At 44.0% G+C, this 25,288-nt stretch overlaps 1 protein-coding gene, 1 long non-coding RNA gene and 1 pseudogene across 2 annotated transcripts in view; all 3 read left to right on the top strand.

Moving 5' to 3' along the window:
* The window catches only part of LOC138959287 (protein NipSnap homolog 3B-like), a 37,707-nt gene that overhangs the window by 11,213 nt on the left and 1,206 nt on the right, over window positions 1-25,288 (top strand). Inside the window, exons 2-5 of the mRNA XM_070330737.1 lie at window positions 12,656-12,857; window positions 13,325-13,492; window positions 21,336-21,455; window positions 21,785-21,847. Coding sequence (XP_070186838.1) covers window positions 12,656-12,857; window positions 13,325-13,492; window positions 21,336-21,455; window positions 21,785-21,847 — 553 coding nt within the window. The remainder of the gene's footprint in view (window positions 1-12,655; window positions 12,858-13,324; window positions 13,493-21,335; window positions 21,456-21,784; window positions 21,848-25,288) is intronic.
* Window positions 16,197-17,318, top strand: LOC138959228 (uncharacterized). Its single transcript, XR_011453674.1, has 2 exons — window positions 16,197-16,593; window positions 16,874-17,318. It is a non-coding gene; the product is annotated as an uncharacterized lncRNA (long non-coding RNA).
* LOC138950134 (uncharacterized) lies at window positions 19,850-20,294 on the top strand (annotated as a pseudogene).

The following is a 25,288-nucleotide window of genomic DNA, read 5'->3' as shown; positions in this document are numbered from 1 at the left end:
CTGTTCTAGTCCATAGACGGCTCGTATAATGTAGTTGTATCATGTTCGGTCTGGAATATTCTCGAGATTGAGTATTTGCTATATAGGCCAGCGCGATTTGTATGTAAAAAAGCTTCTACTTTGAGATCTGCTACGATGTGCAGTTGTATGTATGGAATGCTAAATAAATCCTCGAACTCAATTTGACGAGTTGTTTTCTGCTGCTGCGAAGACGGGCGACGTAGAATAAAAGAACACAACTATACGACATTTGAGAACTTGTGGCAATCTCAAGTGTCGTGTAACAGTTTGCTAATAAAGTTGTCATTAAAATCAAATTTTTAGTTACAGATTAAAACATCGCATTGTATTCCTCATCTTCTCCTGTCTTCAAAAATATATAGATATGTCATGTTTACTGTAACAATATATAAATATGTCATGTTTACTGTAACAATACATAGATATGTCATGTTTACTGTAACAATATATAGATATGTCATGTTTACTGTAACAATATATAGATATGTCATGTTTACTGTAACAATATATAGATATGTCATGTTTACTGTAACAATATATAGATATGTCATGTTTACTGTAACAATATATAGATATGTCATGTTTACTGTAACAATATATAGATATGTCATGTTTACTGTAACAATATATAGATATGTCATGTTGACTGTAACAATATATAGATATGTCATGTTTACTCCAAAAATGTGCTCAGAATGGAAGAAAATAGGTCCAGTAAGCACTTCGGTCGCATGCTTCGCGTAGTTAAGGGTGACCCTCCTTGGTCTTCAGGTTAGCCGCGACTATCTGTCACGGGTTGGTGACATTGATTGGGGAAGAAACTCTTTGTAGGGTGCCTTTCCGAAATTGCGATGCAAAGCGCCTGTGCTTATCGCAACTGGATGATTTTGTGCTGACAGGGCTTGGCACGAGAAATTCGCTTTACCTCCACGACTGTGGTGCGAGGTGTAATATTGTGTACAGGATTTTCACGTGCGGGATTTTGCTGTCTTGGCAAAGTCAGCTAAAACTGCGCTATACTTCTGACGATAGCGATTGGTTGCTGGAGTCACGTGATGTTTTTGACCAGCTTTGGGGAGAGACATTGTAACGGCCCATTTGGCACATGCTTCGATAAGAGAAGGTCGTTTCTTGTCTAAGAGTTGATGGTGTTCAACACGTGGTAATATATTTTTTGTCAACGTGCCTGCTCTGCACTGCACAGGAGGGCTCTTGGAACAACGGAGAAGTGACCGCCTTTTCGCTGCAAGATATTTTCTCGTCGTCAGGGGTTACTTGACTGGGTGTTGGAGGATTTCAACGCAGAAGAAGACTCAGTACAAGGGTGGTGGCTACTAATTCGCCGACGGACGATAAGCCATACACGGAAAAGCCATACACGGAAGCGGGTTCGCTTAAGGAGAGCTACACATTGATAGGCTGTTGAGGTAATAAATCGTTATTAAACGCTGTTGACGAGTCAATGTTTGTGGAATGAAATACTCTCTGCTGTTCTCTCCAGGGCCCGTATGCTTATGGGGGAAGTACGCGACAACTCCCGAAGTTTTGAGTGACATCGGAAGTACTTGGCTCACTTTCGTATGCATGGGCCGGAAGAAGGGCTTACTTCGAAGCAAAGCGAGGAAGTAACTGAGGGTAGTTTGCGACTACTTCCAAAGTTTTGAGCGACATCGGAAGTACATCCTCACTTTCGCATGCATGGGACGAAAAAAGAGCTTACTTTGGAAGCAAACTAGGAAGTAAGTGAGGGTAATTGTACTACAGCGAGACCCAGTAGTACAAACGCTACTTCCAAAGTTTCTCAGTGCAAAATAGCAGGGCTTTTCTTCGGTTTTTCATATAAAACCGATCTAACGCAAATGAAAGTCCCAAAGAGAGAAAATAAAAAGAAAAGTCGTATCTCGTGCGTGCATTTCGTGTAAATTTCCCTGAATACAAACCTGAGTTGCCAGCTTTGACTTTTGTTCGTTCTGGGTCACAGCTGGCCACCACTCTTAATTTCATCCCCGCTTATAGGAGGGGGTGTTTCTATGTAAATGGGCGTCTGTGTGTGCATGTGTGAGTGTGTGCTTGTGTGAGAGTGTGCGTATGCGTGTGTGTGTGTGCGTGCGTGCGTGCGTGTGTAGGTGTGCGTCTGTTCATTCATTCATTCGTTTGCAGTGCACGCGCGCACATGTGTGTGTGTGGGGGGAAGGGTGTGTGTTTGTGTGTGTGTGTGTGCGTGTCATTGTGTGTGTGTGTGTGTGTGTGTGTGTGCGTGTGCGTGTGTGTGAAAGTGTTTGTATGTATTTGTGCGAGTGCCTGTGCGTGTGTGCGGGTATAATTGTGCGTTTGTTTGTGTGCGCGTGCGTGTGTGTTCAACGGTGTGTGTGTGTGTGTGTGTGTGTGTGTGTGCACCCCCACCCCCCCCACACACACACACACTATTATGAGCTGATTATTTGCACCTCGATATTTTATTTATTTTCTTACGTTTTATGTTGTTTGTTGTGATTCACCACACCCGAGTTTCTCGAAATTGAGATAATAAAGTGTTCTATGTCTAACACACATGCACACACGCGCGTAGGATAAACAAATCCAATCTCGACTTTCAACTTTACATAAACATACATCCTGTTCACAATTAACGAGGACAAACATAATTTACTAACACCTATAAGTACAACAATTTATCTTTTGTAAAAATGTGGACACACATTTTGCCAATTAATATGAAAGTTACTGAACTATCTTCTTTTCACTACACCTTATATCTTGATTCCCCCAAAAACTTGAGTTCTGCCTTTTTAAATTGACCAGTAGCCCAAAACTTTCGCTCTAACCAAACAGTTTTACTGATACACAATCATTAAAAAAAAGAGGTTTAACATAACCGACTTCGCTACCACATAAACGAAGAAAGTGTTATTCTCCCCAACATTCTGGTCAACACTCTGGTCAACACTCTGGTCAACACTCTGGTCAACACTCTGGTCAACACTCTGGTCAACACTCTGGTCAACACTCTGGTCAACACTCTGGTCAACACTCTGGTCAACACTCTGGTCAACATTCTGGTCAACACTCTGGTCAACACTCTGGTCAACACTCTGGTCAACATTCTGGTCAACACTCTGGTCAACACTCTGGTCAACACTCTGGTCAACATTCTGGTCAACACTCTGGTCAACACTCTGGTCAACACTCTGGTCAACACTCTGGTCAACACTCTGGTCAACACTCTGGTCAACACTCTGGTCAACACTCTGGTCAACACTCTGGTCAACACTCTGGTCAACACTCTGGTCAACACTCTGGTCAACACTCTGGTCAACACTCTGGTCAACACTCTGGTCAACATTCTGGTCAACACTCTGGTCAACACTCTGGTCAACACTCTCCCCAACATTCTGGTCAACAAAATCATTATTACAGACAGTCATTCAATTTCAAGACAATCATCACAGCTTTGAACAGATCATTTCGTTCAACCAGTCAAAAACAACAACTATAGTAAAAGCTACAGCGCGATCAACGTTCGCCCATTTACGAACTCGCGATGAGATTTGTTTCTTCTGGTCACCAAGCCTACCGTTTACAAACGCATGCGCACTAATTGGGATTCCCCCAATTTCCTCGACCTTGACCTCAGGACTCTTGAAGCCACTACTTCGGCGTTCAAGTTAGCTCGTGCATACCGAGTTGCGGCAACTTTGCTTCCGAAGTTCCCACTTTCAAAGTTAATTTCATCATTTATACGACGATATCGCATCTTAAAGGCACAGTAAGCCTCCCGTAAACCATCACAGAGCTCCCCGAGCGTCTAAATACAGTACAAGCATACTTCCATTTGAACGCTCACCGAACGGGAACATCCTGGCTGCTTTCTGTCGAGCGTGAGACATTTTCCAAGAATTTATTTTCGTAGACTTGTTCCGTTAACAACAACGGCGCCTCGTTTTTGCGCTAGACCTAACTTTTAAAATCTAAATAATAAATTGACAGCTTGTTACACAAACATTCTTTAATCATAAAAGAATTCGTTTTTCATCAAGACAAGATCAGAACAATTCGAAGTTGTGAAAGTTTAAAAAAAGAAAAGCCCGGAAGCAGGGTCACGCAAGGGTCGTAGCAGACGACGGCCGGTTTATCAGTGCAAATCGCCGTTCCTCTCAACAGTCAAAAGCCATCGCTAGAGTTCTTGTGAACCACAGCCGTTGTTTCGTGCATAAAAAAACGTGCTATTGTAGATAAGCTCACGTCGAGTCGCATTCAAATGACTAACTATGACGACTGCATTGTGAAAAGGGAAAACTGGATCACACGGGTTCACGATGGCTCAGGGGTAAGATAAACCACGCAAAAATAAATTCTTTGAAAATTGTTCGCTCTTTACGGAGGGCACCTAGGATGTTCTCAATTGGTGAGTGTTTAAATGAAAGGGTGTTTGTACTGTGTGTAAAAGCCTGACCGTATCTGTGATGGTTTACGGGAGGCTTACTCTGCCTTTAAAGGTCCTTACCCATCTAAAAGAAACCCCCAACGCATGCTACAATTGCATGACATTCTGGTTTTAAAGGCAGCTCATTGGGAAATGAGCTCAGACACAATATTGAAGACGTGAAATGCGTCAATCGAGCAACTGTCGTAACTTGGCTACAATGAGACGGTCGGCTACCTTGCACCTTAGACACGAACTGTGACATTCTTGATTTATTTAGGTGAAAAGCTTGAAACAGCGGGGCTCAAAACCGACAGTACGATCATTTACTGACCGAAAAAAACGTGCTCGAGTCATTCGGCGAAGATGGTGAGCTTTCAAACTACCACGACTGAATAACTGATAAGACATCTTTGCATAGTGGTTTTTCTAGACGAGTAGCATAGTGCAGTGGTTACGGATTCGGAATTTCAATCCGACTCTCTGGGTTCAAGTGCCGCTGGGAGCTAGGTTTTTTTTTTTAATTAACCTTTTTTTTAATAGACCTCAATTGCATTCAGACTGCAACAACCGGTTTTTGCCTCTGTGTTAATGTTTTTTAAACGCGTAAAGAAAATGTCCTATGCTTTAAAAAAAAAATCGAATCTTGACATTTAACTGTACATAACCATGCATCGCCATCGTAATCAAAAATTAACGAGGGAAAACAAATTAAAACACCGATGAACAGTATTGTCTTTTCTAAAATTCTTGACAGACATGTCCCCAATAAATAAGGAACAAGTCACTAAACTTAGTTATTTACGGTCTACTGCATAATGTTCTTCCTTTTAAACTTTACCAGTAACCCAAAGTTTCCATATAACCAATCTATGTTTGTCCAACAGAGTTTTACCGATATAAAATTATTAAACACAAGTTCAACATACAGTAATTGTTGTACTTATTGTGAGAACGAAATTGATTATACTGATTTTTTTTTTGTGCCCCAAAATTATGTTCACTTGGAAATGCGTTGAGGATAAAGTGATTTGTAAATATAATATGATTATTAAAAATTACCGTAAAGGAAGTTTTTTGGGCGTGTTTAAAATACATTTAGAAATAGTATTGTTAACGATATAGGTACATTTAAAGTAGAAAAATTAATATAAAAAGCAGAAAAAAAGAAAAGAAAACAAGTCGCGTAAGGCGAAATTACTACATTTAGTCAAGCTGTGGAACTCACAGAATGAAATTGAACGTAGTCCGCCGCTAGTGCAAAAGCCTTTTAAAGGCAGTGAAAGTGACGAGCCTGTTCCCAGCCAGCAAGACATTAGCGGCCGATAATCGGCCGAACACCCTTCAAAAAGTCGGGCCGGTGACGTCAAAACATACGACGCGGGTGTTGGCCCGACTAACTTTTGCAAAGAGGCAACGATGCGGCCGATAGGCGGCCGAACACCTGCACTACGGCGGCACGCATCCGGTCCGATGTTAATCGGCCCGATGACTTGTTTGACCTGCGGTCCGACACCTTATGCCGACATCGGGAAGATATCGATTTCAGCGGGAAGACATCGGGACGATGTCGGCATAAGGTGTCGGGCCGCAGGTCCAACAAGCCATCGGGCAGATTAACATCGGACCGGATGCGTGCCGCCATAGTACAGGTGTTCGGCCGCCTGTCGGCCGCCTCGTTGCCTCTTTGCAAAAGTTAGTCGGGCCAACACCCGCGTCGTATCTTTTGACGTCACCTGCCCGACTTTTTGAAGGGTGTTCGGCCGACTATCGGCCGCTAATGTCTTGCTGGCTGGGTGCAGCTACAGATACAGCAGTATGTACCACCACCACCCCCCCCCCCCCCCCCAAGTGTAACAGTGCAAAATTCACTTACAGCTACAGCTACAGCAGTATAACCCCCCCTCCCCCCAGTGTTACAGTGGAAAACAAACCTACAGATACAGCAGTGTGTACACCCCCCCCCCCCCCCCCCAGTGTAACAGTGCAAAACAAATCACCAGCTAGAGATACAGCAGTATGTAGAACACCCCGCCCCTACCGCCCTCACTGTAACAGTACAAAACACACCTACAGCTACAGCCGTATACACCCCCCCCCCCCCTCAGTATTACAGTATAAAACACACCTACAGCAACAGATTCAGCAGTAGGCCTATATACAACCCCCCAAGTGTAACAGTGCAAAAATTACTTACAGCTACAGCTACAGCAGTATGTACACCTCCCCTCCCCCTTAGTAACAGTGCAAAACACACCTACAGCTACAGCAGTATGTACAACCCCCAACCCCCCCCCCCCCCCACCACTGTAACAGTACAAAACTCATTTACAGCTACAGATTCAGAATTATGTACATCCCCCTCCCCCCGCTGCCACCACTGTAACAGTACCAAACATACCTACAGCTTCAGATACAGCAGTATGTACAACACTCAACCGCCTTCCCCCGTGTAGAGTGCAAAACACACCTAGACCTACAGATACAGCAGTATGTACACCCCCCCCCCCACCCCCTGTGTGCAAAACACACCTACAGCTACATATACAGCAGTATGTTCAACCCCCCCCCCTCCCCGCCTACTGTAACAGTACATAACACACCTACAGCTACATCAGTATGTACAAACCGCCCCCCCCCCCCAAGTGTAACAGTACAAAACACGCCTACAGCTACAGATAGATCAGTATGTACACCCCCCCCCCCCCAAGTGTTACAATGCAATACCTACAGCTACAGATACATCAGTATGTACACCCCACCCCCCAAGTGTAACAGTGCAAACCACACTTACAGCTACAGATTCAGCAGTATGGTCCCCCTACAGCTACAGCAGTATAAACAAAAAGGGCAAAGCCCATACGACTCACATGCTTGACCTTGACCTTTACATGACCTTGGCCTTCAGGGTCAAGGTCAAATAACTAAACCTAGCAATGACATCATACACTAAGAACTGCTTTACACATTTTTCCTACCAAAATACATGTGACCTTGACCCAAGGTCAAGGTCATCCAAGGTCATGCAACACAAAGCTGTTAATTCAAGACATAGGAAGTACAATGGTGCTTATTAGCGAGCTTTAGATTGACCAACGAAACTTAGTTCGTAGCGATCCCTTTCGTTTCCGGTTATGCAATCGGGAAATCCCTGCGAACTTTTCTTCGCGCCTGCGGTTCTGAGGCGGTAGCACCTTTAGAAGCAGACGAAATGTTTGTCGTGCTCATCCAAACCAATGGCTAAAACATTGGATAGTGTTCGTGTGTTGCACCACACTTTGAATTGTTGGGTGTGACGAAAACTCGTGGTGACGATTTTAAACCATGTTGGGTCACGCATGGTCCAATCTTACATGGTTCAATCTTACATGGTCCAACCTTACATGGTCCAATCTTACATGGTCCAATATTACATGGTCCAATAATATATATATGGACCATGTAAGATTGGACCATGTAAGGTTGGACCATGTAAGGTTGGACCATGTAAGATTGGACCATGTAAGGTTGGACCATGTAAGGTTGGACCATGTAAGGTTGGACCATGCAAGATTGGACCATGTAAGATTGGACCATGTATGGTTGGACCATGTAAGGTTGGACCATGTAAGATTGGACCAATATGGTCCAATATTACATGGTCCAACCTTACATGGTCCAATCTTACATGGTCCAATATTACATGGTCCAACCTTACATGGTCCAATCTTACATGGTCCAATATTACATGGTCCAATATTACATGGTCCAATAATATATATATGGACCATGTAAGATTGGACCATGTAAGATTGGACCATGTAAGATTGGACCATGTAATATTGGACCATGTAAGATTGGCCCATGTAAGGTTGGACCATGTAAGGTTGGACCATGTAAGATTGGACCATGTAAGATTGGACCATGCAAGGTTGGACCATGTAAGATTGGACCATGTAAGATTGGACCATGTAAGGTTGGACCATGTATGGTTGGACCATGTAAGATTGGACCATGTAAGGTTGGACCATGTAAGGTTGGACCATGCAAGATTGGACCATGCAGGATTGGACCATGTAAGATTGGACCATGTAAGGTTGGACCATGTAAGGTTGGACCATGTAAGATTGGACCATGTAAGGTTGGACCATGTAAGATTGGACCATGCAAGATTGGACCATGCAAGATTGGACCATGCAAGGTTGGACCATGTAAGATTGGACCATGTAAGATTGGACCATGTAAGGTTGGACCATGTATGGTTGGACCATGTAAGATTGGACCATGTAAGGTTGGACCATGTAAGGTTGGACCATGTAAGGTTGGACCATGCAAGATTGGACCATGCAAGATTGGACCATGTAAGGTTGGACCATGTAAGGTTGGACCATGTAAGATTGGACCATGTAAGATTGGACCATGCGTGACCCAACATGGTTTAAAATCGTCACCACGACTGGACCATGTAAGATTGGACCATGTAGGTTTGGACCATGTAAGGTTGGACCATGTAAGATTGGACCATGTAAGATTGGTGTGCATCAGTGCAAAACACACCACCAGCTACAGATAGATCAGTATGTACCCCCCCCCCCCCCCCAAGTGTTACAATGCAATACACACACCTACAGCTACAGATACATCAGTATACATACACCCCACCCCCCAAGTGTAACAGTGCAAACCACACTTAAAGCTACAGATTCAGCAGTATCATGAGTATGTACTCCACCCCCCCCCCCCCCACTGTACAGGACAAAACACCTACATCTACATCTACAGATACAGCAGTATGTACTCCCCCCCCCCCCCCCCCCCCCACTGTATAACAGCAAAACTAACATTAAAGAAAAAAAAACCAAAATCACTTACTCGCTGGATCCGTCGGTTGTCCTCGAGTTGACGTTAACAGCTTGAACACACCTGTAGGTTCCATCCGTCCTTGGCTACACAATTTTAACTTGTCAACTATCACCGCCACCACGTGGCACTGGGACCAGCACTCAGATTGAGATCCCGAGGCGACATTCGTCTCGGATAACATATCATCAATGTGCTGTCCAACATTCGCAAGAATGTCTCTTCTTTCGATATTAACTTGAACTAAGAAAACAAATAAACTTCGCTCACGCGGGAAAGTAGCAGCTAGCCGGCCATCTTCACACTCAATCTTGTTTGTACCGTAAGGAAAGCTATTAGAGTATTTCAAGTATATATGATGGCGTATTTTTAAAATGTAAAACTCATGGTTTGAGCTCATGCTGTATTTGATTGCAAATATACAAACAAAACTTACAATTAATTATCCTACTCCTATGTGAAAAAGTCAACAAATATGAATAATTTAGTTTCGCATTTGCAGAGTCATGTCACGCCGTTCCCGACGCTTGAACAGGGGACGTAACAAATGCTAAAATAATGATAATAAATTCAAGTTGTTATCTCCCGTAACTCTGCATATTTTTATCGACAGCAACATAGCGTCGGGCCGATGTCGGGGTTTATTATGTACATTTGCCGAGTTTTACACACAGTCAAAACGATATCGGCGCGACAACGGACGTCGACACACGACATTTGACGACGTCACCCGACTGAAATCGTCAGTCGGCCGACGAAAGCTTGCTAGCTGGGTTTGGCGTGGTAGCGGTTGCGCTGTGCTTCATAGCACGCTTTACTGTACCTCTCTTCGTTTTAACTTTCTGAGCGTGTTTTTAATCCAAACATATTATATCTATATGTTTTTGGAATCAGGAACCGACAAGGAATAAGATGAAAGTGTTTTTAAATTGATTTCAAAAATTTAATTTTGCTCATAATTTTAATTTTTTTAATTTTCAGAGCTTGTTTTTAATCCAAATATAACATATTTATATGTTTTTGGAATCAGAAAATAATGAAGAATAAGATGAACGTAAATTTGGATCGTATTATTAAAATTTTTTTTTTACAATTTTCAGATTTTTAATGACCAAAGTCATTGATTAATTTTTAAGCCACCAAGCTGAAATGCAATACCGAAGTCCGGCCTTTGTCGAAGAATGCTTGGCCAAAATTTCAATCAATTTGATTGAAAAATGAGGGTGTGACAGTGCCGCCTCAACTTTTACAAAAAGCCGGATATGACGTCATCAAAGACATTTATCGAAAAAAAGAAAAACATTTCCGGGGATATCATACCCAGGAACTCTCATGTCAAATTTCATAAAGATCGGTCCAGTAGTTTACTCTGAATCGCTCTACACACACACACGCACACACGCACACACAGACACACATACACCACGACCCTCGTCTCGATTCCCCCTCTACCCGCAAAAAATAAATAAATAAATAAATAAAGGGTTGAAGCAAGCAGCTGAGATCCCCCCCCCCCCCCCCAAAAAAAAAAAAGTTCAACATCATCATTTACTCTTCTCCTAACATTCAAGCCAACAAAGTCATTTGTCATAGACAGTCATTTGATTCCAAGACAATCATCACAGGTTTGAACCGACCCTTTCGTTTAACCATTCAAAAAAAAACCCAGCAATAACGCTGTAAGTACTACAGCGCGCTCAACGTTCGCCTTTTTGAACTCGCGATGAGATTTGTTTCTTCTGGTGGCAAGCTTACCGTTAACAAACGCATGCGTAGTAGTTAGGATTTTCGCGACCTTGACCGAATAGTCTCGAAGTCACCACTCCGGCGTTCATGCATAGTGAACAGTTGGAAAGTTAAACTTCGGGAGTTCCCACTTCCGAAAGAGGCCTCTACTTCCAGTGTTGCAGACTTCCTCCTCATGCATACGGGCCCAGGATAGCGCATAATATGCTCTTTGTGACGCTAAAAGTATAATCTGTATATGGTTTTTGCAGATATGGAGAGAAGGAGGGAAAATAGCTGATTTGTTGTTTTAAAAGTTCGTTGTGCAGGACCACGTGCTCTATGAAAAATGTAAAGGTGACATGTTTAAAGGTGGAGTGTGAAGGGTTGCGTGGCATGTTTAGTGCACCGATGCTTTTTGTTGAGCTGCTGTATGCTGTATCTGGAACATCTGTATCTGCTGTATGCTGTATTTATCTTCTGGAGCATCTTTGTCTTCGGGAGCATCTTTAACATCTGGTGTTCTGGTGTTCTGGTGTTTTGCTGTTGCTGTTGCTGTTCTACCTATTACAGGTCTTACCAGTTCTGGTAATCTACGGGGAGGACCTTCAGCGGCGGAATGAGGCGCCTGATATCTCCACTATTCCCTGCTTCGTTCCACGCCGACCGGCACTACAATCAACGGAGCAGTTGTGGAGATAGACTATTTACGGGTCGCCCACTCCGTGGCAAAAAGCTAAGTGTACCATGCTTTTGCGCCTTTCACCACCAAGTCATCTTTCGCATTTATGATTATGTTTGATTGGTGACAACGTGGGGTGTGTGACACCTGCATTAACCAGCGCTTTTGCATAACAGCTAGTTTTCCTGTCTTTACACGAGTTCAGCGTGTTATTATCATTTAATAAACTTTAACTGGCACTTTTGTCAGTTACTTTCTTTGCGTCCTTGACGTAAAACAACTTTTGAAGTGAAGTATCGAGGGAGGTGGCGAGATCGTATATAAACAGGCGTCTGAAACTTATACTTTTGTTGATTCTATCTTTTTTGTGTGACTGCGAGAGTGGATCGTGGTGTGGATAGTCAGTTAGTAGTAATTGACCGTTCATAATCATCTTCGGTGATCTATGAAACGTGACACTATCTGAAGGTAGTCTCGGCGATGACTGTTTTTTGGGTTATTGATCTTTATAGTTTGTTAACGATTGACTAAATGTTTTTATATCGCTTCACGCGACTTGTTTTATTGTACTATGTACACTATACTGTTTGTATATCTTTTTAAACCAACTGTGACGGGCCTAGTGGACAAGACCGAAGGTTGTGGGTTCGAATCTCGGCCGCGTCAGTCTGTTTGGTGAAGGGTGGAGATTTCTCCGATCTCCAAGGTCAACGTATGTGCAGACCTGCCAGTGCCTTACCCCCCTTCAGCAAGCAAAACTCTACCCTCTCAATGTCTGTCATCAGGGGTGGTGGAGCCACGGTAGCGCGGGGGTGGATGGAGGGGTGTGCGAGCTGTACAGATAACTCTACCCTCTCAATGTCTGTCATCAGGGGCGGTGGATCCATGGTAGCGCGGGGGTGGATGGCGGGGTGTGCGAACTGCGTGTGTACAGATAACTCTACCCTCTCAATGTCTGTCATCAGGGGCGGTGGAGCCACGGTAGCGCGGGGGTGGAGGGCGGGGTGTACGAGCTGCGTGTGTACAGTGTCAAGCCAGACATGTTCGCGGCGTTCAGCAAGCTGAAGGCCGCCAAGTTCCACCTGCGTCTGGCCTACACAAAGCCGCTCGGCTACTGGCTCTCTGACCTGGGGGGCATCTTCCAGGCCGTACACATCTGGCCCTACGGTATGTACCCGTCACACACACACACACACACACACACACACACACACACACACACACACACACACACACACACACACACACACACTGAAATGGTGTTATCTTTCAGGCGGTTGACATCTGGCCTTAAGATATCAAACACCCCCTTCCCCCTTCTCATACTGACTGGCATGATGTTAGCGGGCACATATTGACAAACACCAGTTTATACCAGATGATAGTACAGTGGTCAGTGCGGACCAAGCAAATGAAACAAAACTGCAAACAAAGAGAAGTATAATGTTTATACGACATGTACAACATTGTTACAGGGTTGCCTCGTAAGTTTGTGAACAAATGACGCTCTGTGTGTGTGTGCGTGTGCGCGCGCGCGCGTGTGTGTATATAATTATATATATATATATATATATGTGTGTGTGTGTGTGTGTGTGTGTGTGTGTGTGTGTGTGTGTGTGTGTGTGTGTGTGCAGACAGCGTGTCTCACCGGGCCAAGGTTCGCGGGGCCATGGCTCAGGACAAGGTTTGGCAAGACGAGTTCTTCTCTTCCTTCCTCTCCTGTGTCGACAGGTTAGACAACTCGCTGATGGTGACAGCCCCTGGCTCTGCCATCCGCACAGAGTTCTCTCCCTCGCCCACAGGTGATTCCCCATGCTACCCAGCGATCGTCACGTGGTGTAAAGTGTCGACAATGTGTAGCAAGTTGTGTGTGAACGGAGCGAAGCGACGGAGGGCTTCAATTAGACTTTGGGAGGGCGTCAATCCACGATGAAGACCGAGAAGTTTCAAATGTTAATGTTATTGTAATTCAATCTGACGACGATCTCTTTCCTGCTTTCATGCGATGGTTCTGTTCACACACTACTTTCAGTCCACCTACCTGCAAGGGTCAAGTCCCAAGAAATATGTCTCTGTATTCCTATCTTATCACTCTGCTCCTGTTTTGTTTTCTTTCACATACATTTTCCCTTCTTTTTTGACGGGTTTCTGGACAGCAAACTCTAAAACAAATTCTTTTCAAAAGCGATCTTTGGAATGGACTGACGTAGTCCGGAAGAATTCATGCATCAACTTACGTCACGTATTCGACGTCATCACTTCGCATATTGTGCAAATGTTGACTTTCCGCAGTTACTAGGGAAATTCAAGCACATGAGAAAGGCTACACGCGATTGTAAATGTGATCTATGGTCATTTCTTGACATCTGGGTCAGATGGTATGATTTAAAGTGGTGCAGGAACGTCATATTTCATGAATCTGTAAAGACATTCAAAGATTTGTCGGTTGCGCATCTCCGAAGTCTCTCTGTTTTTCTGGTTGCACCCCCCCCCCCCCCCCCCACGAAGCAATCGGTTGCACACCGCCGAAATAAACAGGAATCCTATTTGTGTCCGCCTCTGGGTATGATGTTCCAAATTGGTATGGAAAATCATATATCTGCTTGTCTGTGCCGATTTGGTGTACACAATATATATGTATATTGCTATTTCATATGTTACGTAGATTTCCATTGGTCAATTGGGCAAAACTGAGCTCAGTGCAAAAGTGATATCGACGACATTTCCGTCGATATCAGTTTTGATATCGACGACCTCTTTATTGCTTCCCCACTTCAAAAACATAAACATCTAAATTTAAAAACAAACAAATATATATGAAAATGTAATTATCCCAGAATTTAGTTGAGCAAGTGACTAAAGACTTTTTGAAAGGAAAGACATTTTAAAATACTGAAAAGTACAAGAAAAGAGTGAACAAAAAGAAATAATAATCAGAGGGAGGGATATGGAACAGCCAAAACTGAGAAATACTTTTGTAATTTCTTTACAGTAAATACGAAATGTCCAGAGAATTAGCAATATATCTAACATTGACTGACTGTGTGATGATATCTTCTGCTATGGTCTGTTTCGACAGTGATATCAAAATCTCGACCTCCGGTCTCGATTTTGATATCACTGTCTCAACAGACCATAGCAGAAGATATCATCACACAGTCCGTCAATATTACCCAATAGGTTACAACACGAGTGGTTTTTTATATGGCTTGTATTTCAGTCAAGACCCAGCGGATGAATATCATCGGGAGACACGAGCCTCTGGCGAGTGGCTCTCGATTGATATTCCCGCTGGGTCTTGACTGAAATACAAGCCATATAAAAAACCACGAGTGTTGTAATCTGTATATCCCATTCTACCATCAAACACAAAGTGTAGACTACTAGCGGCACTGTTGCGATCTGTGCAGGGTAAAACTGTTGCCAGCGAGACTTAGCCCTTTTGCAACCTTAAACTAAGTGACCGTCGCTGAAAAAATAAAACGAATGAGTGCATCGATAAGTACGCGGTAACACTACTTTCAGACCATTTAAAAGCTTTAAGTAAAGGTTCATAAGTTGCAAGAAAGTAATGAAGTCGAATAGAAATTAATTTAGTTGAAGCGCACAATTCTTTTGTTTTGCGTTTCAGGTCGGCAGAACGGGCGAAACGGGTTTGGGACCCATTTGGCTTACTCGATTCAGAATCGATTCCACGTTGTTTTTCTCGAACGTGTGTAATTAGGCTTATTGACAGAGAAGCAAATTTTAGGGAACAAATATGTAGGTTTAGATTTAACCATTTGCTCCCTATTTGAAATGTATCTACGTGATAAACTGTTTTGCGAGTGTGTTTGCATGGATGAACTTAAACTGGTATGGGTGTGAGGAAAACGCGACCGACACGTCTGTCACCGCCGATTGATTGCATTTTGAAGGAATATGACTGGATTACGGAAAAATATGTGGACTTACTGCAGAGCCAGGCAAAAGAGTAGAATTGTTCGCAAAACACGTGAAACAGCTGAAGGCGCACACCAAAACACACTACCGACAGATTCTCAAAAGTCGTCTGCTAACGATGCAAGGGGAGGGTACTCGTGTTTTTGTTTTGGTTCGCTAGCATCTGGTTATCTTGTAAGTTGAATGTTCGTTTTTTTCGACCTGCATTGCTTTCATAATGAAAGAAACTTTTGCTTATTGCATCTCATACATCAGATCAGTTCTGAGATTCATTTTTGCGTGCAACTGATATGGTTTTCTGAGCCGTGCAATACGATTTTAGAACTTCATACAAATGTGTCACATTGTTCGGCGCGAGGTCAAAGGTCGGGAGGAAAGTAGTCCTTTGCCCAAATCGGAATCTGCACTATCATATATTTTTTGGAGTCCATGATGTATTTATTGAGCTATAAAAATACAACATATATACCCATACTGAAGTAACAGAGACAAAGAAGGGAGGTCATGGGATATATATCTCTCTCTCTCTCTCTCTCTCTCTCTCTCTCTCTCTGATGTTACGAAGCGGTTTACTTGTATTTGTGGTAATGTGTATTGTTGTAAATAGAATAGACTATAGCGATGGTCAGACATTGGAAAGGGCTATAGGCTGCATACCGTCGCGTTGACCGCAGTTGAACTTTGTGTAACTGACAAGGTTTTTCACGTGCAAGTAATGCAGGCGACAGCTCACTGGCAATGTCATAGCAAGAACGACTTTGTAAAATCAGTCGCCGTCAAGGAGCCAAGCTCGACTCATGTTTTTCGTAACACTTTAGCAGACGGGCTCCTGTTTTAGGTATCTGACTGAAGAAGGATGAAGACTGACGAACTTTCCCTATCAGTCTACGTGATATCTTCCATTTTCATATTCATGCCAGGCCGGCGACTGTACTAAATGTTGGCTTTACACTCTTTTGAGGTATGTTTGAAACCGGTTATATTTTCATGTCATGTTGTCGTATGTGAGAAGAGTGACTGGTTCTGTGTTTAACGTTATTGTGTAGGCCTAAGCTATTGTGCTACACTGCTTAAACATGTGAGGGTTTTACGTAACGTTTTCTTGGTTTTAGAAAACAGGAATTAACGTGTAAATAATTATATTGGCTCATGCAGCTTAATATGTTGGACGAGTGAGTATTTTTATTGTGCGAGTGAAAGAAACTAAAGACAAGTTGATTTATGGACTATAAACTTTACAGTGTTCCAACTGGAGGGTTTTCATCGACGGAGGCTGAACTGAACTGGTGACTGCGGCTTGGTGTACATGACCATGGCATGGAGAGCTGGCAGAGTTCTACAGTTAGCCGCCGAGACGAACTGGAAGGATCAAGGACTACGTCAAGCAATGGTTGCGGTGTCGTGAGGACTGGTGCACCCTTGTCAGTCGTCTGAAGGACTTACAGCCATACGTACCAACATCTTGAAAGCCGAAAGATGGCAGTAGGGTAACGTACAGTAGAATACCTATTCGTCTTACCTGTTAAGCTGCTTTGTTTGAGCCAAAAGGTGTCTGCGTCTTGGACTGTAGAGTTTCTTGCGGTGTTGTCGACCTAGAGTACTGGTCGAAGCCCGGAAATGATTTTGTGATGTAAAAAGCTTTGTAAACAATAATAATTAGTCTTGGCAGTGTCAAGATCCATTTAACACCAGGTTTTTGCGTGTGTGAGTGCGTGTGCGCTTGTGCCTTGTAAGCTACTGTAGCGGACAACTGTTCAGATTACATTCAAGCTTGTAAACAAATACTAAATTTATAGAGTTGTGTAGAGGCATTTATGATTGTCTAAAAACCGGGCTATACCACTCCATAACATCTGTCTCTGTCTCTCTCTCTCATCTCTCTCTCTCTGTCTCTCTAGAGAGAGAGATCAGAGAGAGAGAGAGAGAGAGAGAGAGAGAGAGAGAGATAGAGATAATAAAGTTTTCGAGTTCGAGTTCGAGTTCTCTACAGGAGTCGGTACAAAGTTGACATCGAGAAATACATATGGGATACAAATCATACAGCTTCATGACTGCAAGCCATTCAATGCTTTAACTGATTGGGGTACCCACGGCCAGGAGCTTATGTGTGTGTGTGTGTGTGTGTGTGTGCGTGCGTGCGTGCGTGCGTGCGTGCGTGTGTGTGTGTGTGTGTGTGTATGTGTGTGTTAACCTCTTGTTCCTGGCTTGTTTTGGATTTGTAACCATTTTATGATTTTTTTTCTCATTTCAGGTAATGGAGTTCAAGTGCTATTACTGTCTGGACCTTTTTTTCAAGACTAGCACAAGTAGTACAGCATATTACAGAGCAACATAGTGGTAATTCATTATTATCCCATGACCTGCCTCTTTGTCTCTGTTAGCTGAGGAGGTGATTATTCTGGATAATCCATCACAACCATATGGATAATCCATCACAACCGAGTCTCGATCTCACCTGTCATTGGTCATTGTCTTTGATCTCAGAGTACAATTGAATAATTTATAGAGGTCATCTGCATATTTATCGTTAACTCGGAGACTACTTTCTTTAGCAAAACGATTGAAATATTCTGCGGTATAAAAGTCGAACTCACGTTTAGCTAACGATCTACATACATTTTAACATTGAAGAAATAAAGAAAACAACAAAGAATACACATAATCTGCTGAATGAAGATTATGAGTTGGCCGAAGCGTTGAGAGAGAGAGAGAGAGAGAGAGAGAGAGAGAGAGAGAGAGAGAGAGAGAGAGAGAGAGAGAGAGAGAGCGATAGAGACAGACAGTGAAGGCGCACAACTAGATAGTACTCTTCATTGGCAACCGCTTAGATCAATCCCGACAACAAAATCCTGATTCAAAATCCTGAACGACGAAATAAGAATTAAACTAAAACAGTATGCTTACAGTTTTGTTCATTTGCTATCGCTTTTAGAGCATTTATTGCTAAATCTGGTTCAACAGAACAACGCTGTCCCATCTGTCGTCTGCTGCAGATCTGTCGTTTGCTACAGAATCACCGGCTAAGCTTACTGATCAAGTTGACCAGCAACATGGAAATTGCCACTTTCAAAGTTGGAGATACGGTTAAAATAAAAGGTGGCGAAGAAGGTCGGATCTTGCGTGTATTATTTTTCAATTTTAATGTAAACAACGGTGTCTAGGTTCAGGTCATGCAGGCAGATAGATTTACAAGTTTTGACCTACATTGAATAGACCAGCAGAACAAAACTAAGCTTACCGCAGTGTGTGAACGCTATGTGAACACTTTATCACTGTGTCTAACACTGTGTATGAACGCTATGTGAACACTTTATCACCGTGTCTAACACTGTATGAACGCTATGTGAACACTTTATCACCGTGTCTAACACTGTGTATGAACACTATGTGAACACTTTATCACTGTGTCTAACACTGTGTATGAACACTATGTAAACACTTTATCACTGTGTCTAACACTGTGTGTGAACGCTATGTGAACATTTTATCACCGTGTCTAACACTGTATGAACGCTATGTGAACACTTTATCACCGTGTCTAACACTGTGTATGAACACTATGTAAACACTTTATCACTGTGTCTAACACTGTGTATGAACACTATGTAAACACTTTATCACTGTGTCTAACACTGTGTGTGAACGCTATGTGAACATTTTATCACCGTGTCTAACACTGTATGAACGCTATGTGAACACTTTATCACCGTGTCTAACACTGTGTATGAACACTATGTAAACACTTTATCACTGTGTCTAACACTGTGTATGAACACTATGTAAACACTTTATCACTGTGTCTAACACTGTGTGTGAACGCTATGTGAACATTTTATCACCGTGTCTAACACTGTGTATGAACGCTATGTGAACACTTTATCACCGTGTCTAACACTGTGTATGAACGCTATGTAAACACTTTATCACTGTGTCTAACACTGTGTATGAACGCTATGTGAACACTTTATCACTGTGTCTAACACTGTATGTGAACGCTATGTGAAAACTTTATTATTGTGTCTAACACTGTGTATGAACGCTATGTGAACACTTTATCATTGTGTGAACACTGTGTATGAACGCTATGTGAACACTTTATCACCATGTCTAACACTGTGTATGAACGCTATGTGAACACTTTATCACCGTGTCTAACACTGTGTATGAACACTATGTGAACACTTCATCATTGTGTCTAACACTGTATATGAACGCTATGTGAAAACTTTATCACTGTGTCTAACACTGTATGAACGCTATGTGAACACTTTATCACTGTGTGAACACTGTGTATGAACGCTATGTGAACACTTTATCACTGTGACTGACACTGTGTATTAATGCTATGTGAACACTGTGTATGAACGCTATGTGAACACTTTATCACTGTGTGAACACTGTGTATGAACGCTATGTGAACACTTTATCACCGTGTCTAACACTGTGTATGAACACTATGTGAACACTTTATCACTGTGTCTAACACTGTATGTGAACGCTATGTGAACACTTTATCACTGTGTCTAACACTATGTATGAACGCTATGTGAACACTTTATCACTGTGTCTAACACTGTGTATGAACGCTATGTGAACACTTTATGTGAACGCTATGTGAACACTTTATCACTGTGTCTAACACTGTGTATGAACGCTACGTGAACAGTTTATCACTGTGTCTAACACTGTATGTGAACGCTATGTGAACACTTTATCACTGTGTCTAACACTGTGTATGAACGCTATGTGAACACTTTATGTGAACGCTATGTGAACACTTTATCACTGTGTCTAACACTGTGTATGAACGCTACGTGAACAGTTTATCACTGTGTCTAACACTGTGTATGAACGCTATGTGAACACTTTATCACTGACTAACACTGTATGTGAACGCTATGTGAACACTTTATCACTGTGTGAACACTGTGTATGAACGCTATGTGAACACTTTCTCACCGTGTCTAACACTGTGTGCGAACGCTATGTGAACACTATCACTGTCTAACACTGTGTATGAACGCTATGTGAACACTTTATCACCGTGTCTAACACTGTGTGTGTGTGTGTGTGTGAACGCTATGTGAACACTTTATCACCGTGTCTAACACTGTGTGAACGCTATGTGAACACTTTATCACCGTGTCTAACACTGTGTGTTCACGCTATGTGAACACTCTATCACCGTGTCTAACACTGTGTGTGAACGCTATGTGAACACTTTATCACTGTCTAACACTGTGTATGAACGCTATGTGAACACTTTATCACCGTGTCTAACACTGTGTGTGTGTGTGTGTGTGTGTGTGAACGCTATGTGAACACTTTATCACCGTGTCTAACACTGTGTGAACGCTATGTGAACACTTTATCACAGTGTCTAACACTGTGTGTGTGTGTGTGTGTGTGTGTGTGTGTGTGTGTGTGTGTGTGTGTGTGAACGCTATGGGAACACTTTATCACTGTGTCTAACACTGTGTGTGAACGCTATGTGAACACTTTATCACCGTGTCTAACACTCTGTGTGTGTGTGTGTGTGTGTGTGTGTGTGTGTGTGTGTGTGTGTGTGTGAACGCTATGTGAACACTTTATCACTATGTCTAACACTGTGTGTGAACGCTATGTGAACACTTTATCACCGTGTCTAACACTGTGTGTGAACACTATGTGAACACTTTATCACTGTGTGAACACTGTTTGCAGCTGTGTACGAGCTGTGGAGTCTGCCTGTGTCTGACGCTGATGACGTCACCGCGCTGACCGAGTCCCCGGATGAGACTTTGGTGGGACGATTCCGCACGGTGTATGGGGACACGGGCACAGGTTGTGTGTGTTTGTGTGTGTGTGTGTGTGTATGTGTGTGTTAGTGTGTGTTTGTGTGAGTGTGTGTGTGTGTGTTTGTGTGTGTGTGTGTGTGTGTATGTTTGTTTGTGTGTGTGTGTGTGTGTGTTATGCTATGTGTGTGTGTATGTGTGTGTGTACGTGTGTATGTTTGGGGGATGGTGTGTGTGTTCGTGTGTTTGTGTGTGTATGTTTGTTTGGGGGATGGTGTGTATGTGTGTGTTTGTGTGTGTGTGTTTGTGTGTGTGTGTGTGAGTGTGTGTGTGTGTGTGTGTGGTGTTAGTGGTGAGAGTGTGGTCTGACGGTTGCAGAGTACCGGCTGATGAGGTACCCTGATGCGGACACAGCCTTCACACATGCCCGGGACAGAGCCGGTAAGTGATCCGTGGCTTATTGTGGCAAACCTTGGTAGAGTGGGTTGACAGAACGAGGGACAGTCACCCGTGGTTTTGTGTGGCAAACCTGGGTAGAGCGGGTTGACAGAACGAGGGACAGTGACCCGTGGTTTAGTGTGGCAAACCTTGGTAGAGCGGGTTGGCAGAACGAGGGACAGTGACCCGTGGTTTAGTGTGGCAAACCTGGGTAGAGCGGGTTGACAGAACGAGGGGCAGTGACCCGTGGTTTAGTGTGGCCAACCTGGGTAGAGTGGGTTGACAGAACGAGGGACAGTGACCCGTGGCTTAGTGTGGCAAACCTGGGTAGAGTGGGTTGACAGAACGAGGGATAGTGACCCGTGGTGAAAGTGGAGTATGCTTTAGCTATGCTGTCATTTTTGAAAGACAAACCTTTATGTTGTGCAACCCTTCCAAAGTGACGCGAAGACGTTAGCGACCTCTAATGCGGTTGAGGTGGACACCTGCTTCAGACGAAAAGGCGTCCCACCACACGATTCACGTCCCATCAGTACCACCACACGATTCACGTCCCATCAGTACCACCACACGATTCACGTCCCATCAGTACCATCACACGATTCACATCCCATCAGTACCATCACACGATTCACATCTCATCAGTACCACCACACGATTCGCGTCTCATCAGTACCACCACACGATTCACATCCCATCAGTACCACCACACGATTCACGTCCCATCAGTACCACCACACGATTCACATCCCATCAGTACCACCACACGATTCACGTCCCATCAGTACCATCAGTGCCATCACACGATTCACATCCCATGAGTACGATTCACATCCCATGCATCAGTACCACCACACGATTCGCGTCTCATCAGTACCACCACACGATTCACATCCCATCAGTACCACCACACGATTCACGTCCCATCAGTACCACCACACGATTCACGTCCCATCAGTACCACCACACGATTCACGTCCCATCAGTACCACCACACGATTCACGTACCATCAGTACCACCACACGATTCACGTCCCATCAGTACCACCACACGATTCACGTCCCATCAGTACCATCAGTACCATCACACGATTCACATCCCATGAGTACCATCACACGATTCACATCCCATCAGTACCACCACACGATTCGCGTCACATCAGTACCACCACACGATTCACATCTCATCAGTACCACCACACGATTCACGTCCCATCAGTACCACCACACGATTCACGTCCCATCAGTACCACCACACGATTCATGTACCATCAGTACCATCACACGATTCACAGCCCATCAGTACCATCACACGATTCACATCCCATCAGTACCACCACACGATTCACATCCCATCAGTACCACCACACGATTCACATCCCATCGGCAGTACCACCACATGATTCACGTCCCATCAGTACCACCACACGATTCACATCCCATCAGTACCACCACACGATTCACGTACCATCAGTACCACCACACGATCCACGTCCCATCAGTACCACCACACGATTCACGTACCATCAGTACCACCACACGATTCACATCCCATCAGTACCACCACACGATTCACATCCCATCAGTACAATCACACGATTCACATCCCATCAGTACCACCACACGATTCACGTCCCATCAGTACCATCACACGATTCACGTACCATCAGTACCACCACACGATTCACGTCCCATCAGTACCATCAGTACCATCAGTACCACCACACGATTCACGTCCCATCAGTACCATCACACGATTCACGTCCCATCAGTACCATCACACGATTCACGTCCCATCAGTACCACCACACGATTCACGTCCCATCAGTACCATCACACGATTCACATCCCATCAGTACCACCACACGATTCACGTCCCATCAGTACCACCACACGATTCACGTCCCACCAGTACCACCACACGATTCACATCCCATCAGTACCACCACACTATTCACATCCCATCAGTACCACCACATGATTCACGTCCCATCAGTACCACCACACGATTCACGTCCCATCAGTACCACCACACGATTCACGTCCCATCAGTACCACCACACAATTCACGTCCCATCAGTACCACCACACGATTCACGTCCCATCAGTACCACCACACGATTCACGTCCCATCAGTACCACCACATGATTCACGTCCCATCAGTACCACCACACGATTCACGTCCCATCAGTACCACCACACTATTCACGTCCCATCAGTACCACCACACAATTCACATCCCATCAGTACCACCACACGATTCACGTCCCATCAGTACCACCACACAATTCACGTCCCATCAGTACCACCACACGATTCACGTCCCATCAGTACCACCACACGATTCACGTCCCATCAGTACCACCACACAATTCACGTCCCATCAGTACCACCACACTATTCACGTCCCATCAGTACCACCACACGATTCACGTCCCATCAGTACCACCACATGATTCACGTCCCATCAGTACCACCACATGATTCACGTCCCATCAGTACCACCACACGATTCACGTCCCATCAGTACCACCACACGATTCACATCCCATCAGTACCACCACACGATTCACATCCCATCAGTACCACCACACGATTCACGTCCCATCCGTCCCATCAGTACCACTACGTCACGATTCACGTCTCATCAGTACCACCACACGATTCACATCCCATCAGTACCACCACACGATTCACATCCCATCAGTACCACCACACGATTCACATCCCATCAGTACCACCACACGATTCACATCCCTTCAGTACCACCCCACGACTCACATCCCATCAGTACCACCCCACGATTCACATCCCATCAGTACCATCACACGATTCACATCCCATCAGTACCACCACACGATTCACGTCCCATCAGTACCACCACACTATTCACATCCCATCAGTACCACCACATGATTCACGTCCCATCAGTACCACCACACGATTCACATCCCATCAGTACCACCCCACGATTCACATCCCATCAGTACCACCACACGATTCACATCCCATCAGTACCACCCCACGATTTACATCCCATCAGTACCACCACACGATTCACATCCCATCAGTACCACCCCACGATTCACATCCCATCAGTACCACCACACGATTCACGTACCATCAGTACCATCAGTACCATCACACGATTCCCTACCTTCTCTGAACAGGCATTTGACGGGTCTTTCGTTCCCATGACCAAAGATTCTCAAATTTGTCTTTTTTGAGCATTCGTCGATTTGTTTAATTTAGACATATGTTTTTGTCGGGGCGATTTTGGGTCGCCTCATTCGAGTGGCTTATGGGGCCGTCACATGCGCGATTCAATCGTGCGATTTACCCTGTCACACGGGCGACTGAGTCGTGGAAAATAGCTACGACAAGTCTGCGACTCAGTCTCATGCGATTCCCTCGTAGCTTTGAGCTTTAGAACTTGTTCTATT

Source organism: Littorina saxatilis, linkage group LG1, assembly GCF_037325665.1.
Source record: "Littorina saxatilis isolate snail1 linkage group LG1, US_GU_Lsax_2.0, whole genome shotgun sequence".
In the NCBI taxonomy this organism is placed as follows: Eukaryota; Metazoa; Mollusca; class Gastropoda; order Littorinimorpha; family Littorinidae; genus Littorina; species Littorina saxatilis.
The sequence above is the reverse complement of the archived record's forward strand: the minus strand, read 5'-3'. Positions and strand labels throughout refer to the sequence as shown.